This window comes from Babylonia areolata, chromosome 21, assembly GCF_041734735.1.
Source record: "Babylonia areolata isolate BAREFJ2019XMU chromosome 21, ASM4173473v1, whole genome shotgun sequence".
Classification (NCBI taxonomy): domain Eukaryota; kingdom Metazoa; phylum Mollusca; class Gastropoda; order Neogastropoda; family Buccinidae; genus Babylonia; species Babylonia areolata.
Genome location: NC_134896.1, coordinates 16,787,402 through 16,796,523, shown reverse-complemented (window position 1 = coordinate 16,796,523; position 9,122 = coordinate 16,787,402). Strand labels below are relative to the sequence as shown.

General features: G+C 43.8%; 1 protein-coding gene across 1 annotated transcript in view; it reads left to right on the top strand.

Annotated features, from left to right (window-relative positions):
- Positions 1 to 802: 802 nt before the first annotated feature.
- Positions 803 to 9,122, top strand: part of LOC143295690 (uncharacterized) — a 97,390-nt gene continuing 89,070 nt past the window's right edge. The window contains exon 1 of the mRNA XM_076607310.1: positions 803 to 1,317. Coding sequence (XP_076463425.1) covers positions 1,303 to 1,317 — 15 coding nt within the window. The 5' untranslated portion in view covers positions 803 to 1,302. The remainder of the gene's footprint in view (positions 1,318 to 9,122) is intronic.

Sequence of the window (9,122 nt, the reverse complement as noted above, 5' to 3'; positions counted from 1 at the left end):
GCGCGCGCGCGTGTGTGTGTGTGCGCATGCGCGTATGTGTGTGCGTGTGTTAGTGTGTGCGAATGCGCGCGTAATCTGGTTCAGGGTGGAGACAGATGCAGGGACGGTGAAAGAGGGAAGTTGAAGAAAGAAAACAAGAACATGAGACAGACTGATGCGGATATAAACAGAAACAGACCACCAGTGACAGAGATACAGAGACACAAGCTGACTGTCAAAAGCAGTGCCGACAGCAAGAGACAGAGACGCTGACAGTCAGGAAGACAAACAAGAGAGAGAGAGAGAGAGAGAGAGAGAGAGAGAGAGAGAGAGAGAGCGAGCGAGCAGCTGCAACACCGACAGTAGCAGCAGTAATAAAAGTAGTAGTAGTAGAAGAGGGGTAAAATAATACTAATACCACCACTGCTATCACTTCTACTAATTTTACTACTGCTGCTGCTGCTACAAATACTACTGCTGCTGCTGCTGCTGCTGCTGCTGTTGCTAATGCTGCAATTGCTGTTAATGATAATATACAAACACAACAATAATGTATGTGTACACTGGCACATATACGCATGCATATAAATTGATACATACATACATACATACATACATACATACATACAGCAGAACAATAAAACACTGCGCGTGTGTCAAGCGCGTGCGTGCGCCCGTGCGCCCGTGCGTGCGTGCACGAACTCGTCCAGTCTCTCCTGAGTGAGTGTGTCAACCCCTGTCAGCGGCAGCAAACACACGCACGATCCCAGATCCTGACGCGGAGAGAGGCGACAAGCCCCAGCCCCAGCCCGAGTCAGTCCTCTTGGCAACCATCATTCAATATAAGCCAATCAGCATCTCTCTCTCTTTCTCCCTGTGCCTCTTTGTCTCCCTCTCTTCTGCAGGACCACCACTCTGTGACACGCTGCTGTATCCCTAGTCTGTATTTGTAAACCGGTTCTGTGTATATAACTATAAACGCACACGTCTCCGCGAGCAGACGACAGGACAGCCCGCGGTTAACTCTTGGAAAAAGTGCAAGTTTCCAGGAAAGCTGTGGTTAAAAGAAAAAAAAAGTAAAATAAAAAGGATAGATAGACTGGAAGTGTTTCATCTAAAGACACTGACATTAAATGGTAAATGTTCTTGTGGCAGCTGTATACGTTCAGGCACACTTAAGTGCATGACTGAAATTGTCAACGAATAGTTTCTATCCAGTTTTCTCCTGTCTGCGCATTTTGTGATATACCTTCAGCTGTTTTTGTCGTCGTTGTTATCATTGTTTATTTTTTCTTCTGCAGCAAAGTTGATTATCGCTTCAGAATGTCCAAAGGAAAGGTAAGAAGTTGTTGAGTTTGTGAGTTTTGATTATTTATTTAGTGAATTGATATGCATGTATGTATGTGTGTGTGTGTGTGTGTATGTGTGTGTTCGTGTGTGTGTGTGTGTGTGTGTGTGTGTACATTTATTTCATCAAAGCATGTTCAATAAAATTATGTCTAGTTTTAAGTATTAACCTTTTCCCCCTGTACTGTTTGTTTTTTCAGCTGGTCTTTAATCTCTTTCTCTCTTGCTTCCCCCCTTTCAATTTTCAGGCTGTCTAGAAATTAGTTCTCTCTCTCTCTCTCTCTCTCTCTCTTTCTTTCCACTTTTTCAATTTAATATTCAATTAATGAATGAAGTAATTCATTGATGAATCAATTCATCTGTGTATCTCTTTGTTCCTTTCGCTCGTTAGTCGTCAGATTATTCATCAGTTATATTCTTTCTCTTTTTTCTGTCGCTGGTTTCTATCAGTGCATGACACTGCTGTTTTATGATTGTGTATGTTACTGCTGTTTGATGAGTATATATGCTAGTGCTGTTTTATGAGTTGTGTTACTGCTGTTTTATGAGTGTTGTGTTACTGCTCTTTTATGTTATAAATGTTACTGCTGTTTTATGAGTGTGTGTCACTGCTGTTTTATGACTGATTGTCACTAGCGTTTTATGAATGTGCATCGATTGCTGATTCATGTTCCTAATGATACCCTTCAATTTTCTGGGAAAGTCTGCGCAATATCATCGATGACTGACAGATGCTAATGTCACGTGGGGCACTATCAGCCTGTTGTGTGGTTGTCATCGCCGTCTCCATTATCATTAGAAATATATTAGGTGGTAAAAGATAAGATCATTGATACCATCAAAATTTGTTTTATTCCGATCTCTCAACGCACGCACATACACATTTACACACACACACACACACACACACACACACACACACACACACACACACACACACTTAAACACACACACACACACACACACACACGCGCGCGCGCGCGCGCGCGCACGCAATTAAACACACACACACGCACACTTAAACACACACACACACACACTGATCCAGACAGGAAGGGGTAGGAAGTAAGAGAGACAGACAGACAGACAGACAGACAGACAGACAGGCGCTTTTGACGCTTTGACACTTTAATGTCATTGGCTATGAGGTGCTTATGACATGGGTGAATGCATCAACATACTTTAAATTTATAACAAACCATTATGATAACGAATTAAATGGTGAAAGCAAATTATGAAACAAAACAAAGTTCGAGAGAGAGAGACAGACAGAGAGAGACAGAGAGGGACAGAATATCTGTTGGAGACTTAGAAAAGAACCAATGGGATTTGCTCACGCGATGTCTTGAAAGAGAGAGAGAGAGAGAGAGAGAGAGAGAGAGAGAGAGAGAGAGAGATGGGATGGGAGGGAGAGACAGATAGAGAGCTAGACACAGAGAGAGATACACACACTCGCGCACGCACACGCGCGTGCACACACACACACACACACACACACACACACACACACTGGGAGAAAGAACGGGCCCAGAGAAATAATGGGAGAGCTATGTTTGGCCAGATGGTCTGGCAGCGACAGAGGAGGGCGGTGAATGGATGTCACCCATGAAGAGCACAGGGAGCTAGACATAACATCGATCTGTTTACCGGCCAACATTGAAGCGCCGACAACAGTTGTTGTTGTCGTTGTTTTGTGGACGGAAGACAACTGTTTAGCAGACGGAGAACAGTTTCTGTGGACAAAGACAGCACTTTAGTGGACATAGAACAGTTTCTGTGGACAGAGGACGACACTTTAGTGGACAGAGAACAGTTTCTGTGGACATAGGACAACACTTTAGTGGACAGAGAACAGTTTCTGTGGACACAGGACAACACTTTAGTGGACAGAGAACAGTTTCTGTGGACAGAGGACAACACTTTAGTGGACAGAGAACAGTTTCCGTGGACATAGGACAACACTTTAGTGGACAGAGAACAGTTTCTGTGGACAGAGGACAACACTTTAGCGGACAGAGAACAGTTTCTGTGGACAGAGGACAACACTTTAGTGGACAGAGAACAGTTTCTGTGGACATAGGACAACACTTTAGTGGACAGAGAACAGTTTCTGTGGACAGAGGACAACACTTTAGCGGACAGAGAACAGTTTCTGTGGACAGAGGACAACACTTTAGTGGACAGAGAACAGTTTCTGTGGACATAGGACAACACTTTAGTGGACAGAGAACAGTTTCTGTGGACAGAGGACAACACATTAGTGGAAAGAGAACAGTTTCTGTGGACAGAGGACAACACTTTAGTGGACAGAGAACAGTTTCTGTCGACACAGGACAACACTTTAGTGGACAGAGAACAGTTTCTATGGACAGAGGACAACACTTTAGCGGACAGATAACAGTTTCTGTGGAGAGAGGACAACACTTCAGTGGACAGAGAACAGTTTCTGTCGACATAGGACAACACTTTAGTGGACAGAGAACAGTTTCTGTGGACAGAGGACAACATTGTAGTGGACAGATAACAGTTTCTGTGGACAGAGGACAACACTTTAGTGGACAGAGAACAGTTTCTGTGGACAGAGGACAACACTTTAGTGGACAGAGAACAGTTTCTGTGGACAGAGGACAACACTTTAGTGGACAGAGAACAGTTTCCGTGGACATAGGACAACACATTAGTGGACAGAGAACAGTTTCTGTGGACAGAGGACAACACTTTAGTGGACAGAGAACAGTTTCTGTGGACAGAGGACAACACTTTAGTGGACAGAGAACAGTTTCTTTGGACAAAGAACAACACTTTAGTGGACATAGAACAGTTTCTGTGGACAGAGGACAACACTTTAGTGGACAGAGAACAGTTTCTGTGGACAGAGGACAACACTTTAGTGGACAGAGAACAGTTTCTTTGGACAGAGGACAACACTTTAGTGGACATAGAACAGTTTCTGTGGACAGATAACAACACTTTAGTGGACAGAGAACAGCTTCTGTAGACATAGGACAACACTTTAGTGGACAGAGGACAGTTTCCGTGGACATAGGACAACCCTTTAGTGGACAGAGGACAGTTTCCGTGGACATAGGACAACACATTAGTGGACAGAGGACAGTTTCCGTGGACATAGGACAACCCTTTAGTGGACAGAGGACAGTTTCTGTGGACATAGGACAACACTTTAGTGGACAGAGAACAGTTTCTGTGGACAGAGGACAACACTTTAGTGGACAGAGAACAGTTTCTGTGGACAGAGGACAACACTTTAGTGGACAGAGAACAGTTTCATAGGACAACACTTTAGTGGACAGAGGACAGTTTCTGTGGACATAGGACAACACTTTAGTGGACAGAGAACAGTTTCTGTGGACAGAGGACAACACTTTAGTGGACAGAGAACAGTTTCTGTGGACAGAGGACAACACTTTAGTGGACAGAGAACAGTTTCTGTGGACAGAGGACAACACTTTAGTGGACAGAGAACAGTTTCCGTGGACATAGGACAACACATTAGTGGACAGTGAACAGTTTCTGTGGACAGAGGACAACACTTTAGTGGACAGAGAACAGTTTCTGTGGACAGAGGACAACACTTTAGTGGACAGAGAACAGTTTCTGTGGATAGAGGACAACACTTTAGTGGACAGAGAACAGTTTCCGTGGACATAGGACAACACATTAGTGGACAGAGAACAGTTTCTGTGGACAGAGGACAACACTTTAGTGGACAGAGAACAGTTTCTGTGGACAGAGGACAACACTTTAGTGGACAGAGAACAGTTTCTTTGGACAAAGAACAACACTTTAGTGGACATAGAACAGTTTCTGTGGACAGAGGACAACACTTTAGTGGACAGAGAACAGTTTCTGTGGACAGAGGACAACACTTTAGTGGACAGAGAACAGTTTCTTTGGACAGAGGACAACACTTTAGTGGACATAGAACAGTTTCTGTGGACAGATAACAACACTTTAGTGGACAGAGAACAGCTTCTGTAGACATAGGACAACACTTTAGTGGACAGAGGACAGTTTCCGTGGACATAGGACAACCCTTTAGTGGACAGAGGACAGTTTCCGTGGACATAGGACAACACATTAGTGGACAGAGGACAGTTTCCGTGGACATAGGACAACCCTTTAGTGGACAGAGGACAGTTTCTGTGGACATAGGACAACACTTTAGTGGACAGAGAACAGTTTCTGTGGACAGAGGACAACACTTTAGTGGACAGAGAACAGTTTCTGTGGACAGAGGACAACACTTTAGTGGACAGAGAACAGTTTCATAGGACAACACTTTAGTGGACAGAGGACAGTTTCTGTGGACATAGGACAACACTTTAGTGGACAGAGAACAGTTTCTGTGGACAGAGGACAACACTTTAGTGGATAGAGAACAGTTTCCGTGGACATAGGACAACACTTTAGTGGACAGAGAACAGTTTCTGTGGACATAGGACAACACTTTAGTGGACAGGTAACAGGTTCTGTGGACAGAGGACAACACTTTAGTGGACAAGTAACAGTTTCTGTGGACAGAGGACAACACTTTAGTGGACAGGTAACAGTTTCTGTGGACAGAGGACAACACTTTAGTGGACAGAAAACAGTTTCTGTGGACAGAGGACAACACTTTAGTGGACAGGTAACAGTTTCTGTGGACAGAGAACAGTTTCTGTGGACAGAGGACAACACTTTAGTGGACAGAGAACAGTTTCTGTGGACAGAGGACAACACTTTAGTGGACAGAGAACAGTTTCTGTGGACAGAGGACGACAGTTTGGTGATCATGGAAGGACAGTTTTGCGGACAATGGACAACAGTTTCATACATCATCATAATAATAATAATAATAATAATAATAATGATGATGATGATGATGATGATGATGATAGCGATTACTGTTCCTGTTGCTGTTACTATTTTGACATCGACCAGAAGAGTAAGCCAGAAAGCTAACACTAAACACTGTGCATTGTTGAAAACTAAAACGTTTCGGCATGTATCCTACGTCAGTACACCAGGGACGTTGGAGGGAGGGAGACGTGAGGACCAGGGAGAGAGAGGGGGAGGGTTGGGGGAGGTGAGGGGGGAGGGGGAGGGCGCGGGGAGAGTGGGGGTGGGTGGTGGTTCAGGTGGGTTCAGTCGGGAGGAGTGAGCAGCACCAAAGACGTTTCGTTTTCTCCAGAGATGCTGTTGTTTTGCTGGCCACTGAAGCCGTGGTCCGCGGAGAAAGAGAAAGAAATAAAGAAAGAGAGAGAGGGAAAGAGAGTGAGAAGACAGGTTGACAGGCAGTCCCACCAGGGAAATGAAGCCAGCGCTACAGGCAGCTGCACTTGACAGATTGCCCACACACTCCCCGTCCCCAAACCCTGCCTGCTCTGCTGGCCTGCCCATGGTACCGGCCGATCTGTCGTTCTGCCCAGCGGCCTGAGGCGCAGAAGGGAAGGTTGCACGTGCGATCGCTTCGTAGTGACAATAACGATGATGATGATGAAGAAGATAATAGTAACAATAATAACAATGATGATGCTGATGATAATGATAATAATAATGATGATGATGGTGATGGTGATGGTGATTTAGTGTGTATCGCGCCTTTCCGTGTAAAACAGGCTCCGATGCAGTGTAAAAACCCAACCTGAAGAGGAAAATTCACATGCGTAACTCTACACAGACATCCAACCGAACATTCGAATCCAAATTTGCGTTCTCACACACTCAACAACAACAACAACAACAACACCCATCACACATGCTACACATTACAACAACAAAAGTGATGCGCATGACATCACACTTTTTTTCTCATTCTCCGAAGATGAAGTCTGTGCTCTTAGCGATGAAGACTGGGGGCATACAGGCTCCCGTTGGTGTCATACACTGAGATATATGTTCACTTCACAATATAATTATGTCTACGGTGTCATACACTGAGATATATGTTCACTTCACAATATAATTATGTCTACGGTGTCATACACTGAGATATATGTTCACTTCACAATATAATTATGTCTACGGTGTCATACGCTGAGATATATGTTCACTTCACAATATAATTATGTCTACGGTGTCATACACTGAGACACATGTTCACTTCACAATATAATTATGTCTACGGTGTCATACACTGAGACACATGTTCACTTCACAATATAATTATGTCTACGGTGTCATACACTGAGATATATGTTCACTTCACAATATAATTATGTCTACCGGGCCATACACTGAGATATATGTTCACTTCACAATATAATTACGTCTACGGTGTCATACGCTGAGATATATGTTCACTTCACAATATAATTATGTCTACGGTGTCATACACTGAGATATATGTTCACTTCACAATATAATTATGTCTACGGTGTCATACGCTGAGATATATGTTCACTTCACAATATAATTATGTCTACGGTGTCATACGCTCAGACACATATTCACTTCACAATATGATTATGTCTACGGTGTCATACACTGAGACACATGTTCACTTCACAATATAATTATGTCTACGGTGTCATACACTGAGACACATGTTCACTTCACAATATAATTATGTCTACGGTGTCATACACTGAGATATATGTTCACTTCACAATATAATTATGTCTACGGTGTCATACGCTGAGACACATGTTCACTTCACAATATAATTATGTCTACGGTGTCATACACTGAGACACATGTTCACTTCACAATATAATTATGTCTACGGTGTCATACACTGAGACACATGTTCACTTCACAATATAATTATGTCTACGGTGTCATACACTGAGATATATTTTACCCCACAATATGATTATGTCTACGGTGTCACAGCGGTACTCTGTTGTCTGGGGAGGGGTGGATGCTGGTGTGTGACGTCTGTCTTGCAGCAGCGGGACGTTGTCGCCGGTACGGTCCTCTTCAAATAGTCGTCAGTCTGGAAATGAGAGACCTCCATGCTGGTTTGTCTGTGGCGGAGGCTTCAGGTTTGCGTGGGTGAATGCCGCTCCTTTTGACGTAGCTCTTCAGAGTGTCTATACCTCAGTTTGAGCCCTCCTTTTCTGTGTGAGCCTTCTTTGAGCTCACCGTACATCACGTGCCTGGGTATGCGACTGTCGTTCATTGTGAGTCAGAGCTTGCTTCATGTTACAATACTCAACACCAATATCAAAATTAATTTAAATCTATATTACTTACGTCACAATGTCCAAATGAATCACACCTCAACTCACAATACTTAAAATCAGTCTCGCCTCCCAACCCCAGTTCCCCACCCCCCAACAGCATTCTCATAAAGCAGAAACAAGCACACGTTCGCGTCCAGAGAGGCGAAATTCATACAAAGACACACGTCTTTGTTTTTTTTGTTTTATTTTTAAAACTGAGCCGTTTTTGCTGCTTTCATGGCGGGGTGGAAGCGGTCCTGTATGTAAAAGCCAATTCTTACATACAAGTGATCGTTTGAAGAATTAGTTCGTTAGTTAGCATGATGAAATGAAGAGCAGAGACTCGTCATTGAATCATTGAAATAACGAAACGCCCAGCAGCCCGTTGTCTAGTATAAAGCAAATGCTCCCAAGCTGAACGCAGTCCGATGCAGATACCAGAATGAGGCGTGCTTGGATTCTGCCTTGACATCTCCTTACATAGACATCGTACGGAGTGCCAGCATGAGGCTACTACTGCGGAATGTTCATGTTCATCATGGAAAGTTTCGACACACAGAGCAGACCAAGCTGTGCTGCTTCTTTTTTAGTTGTCGTGCTCTTGTCCAGTCTGGTTTCGTCCTCAAAGCT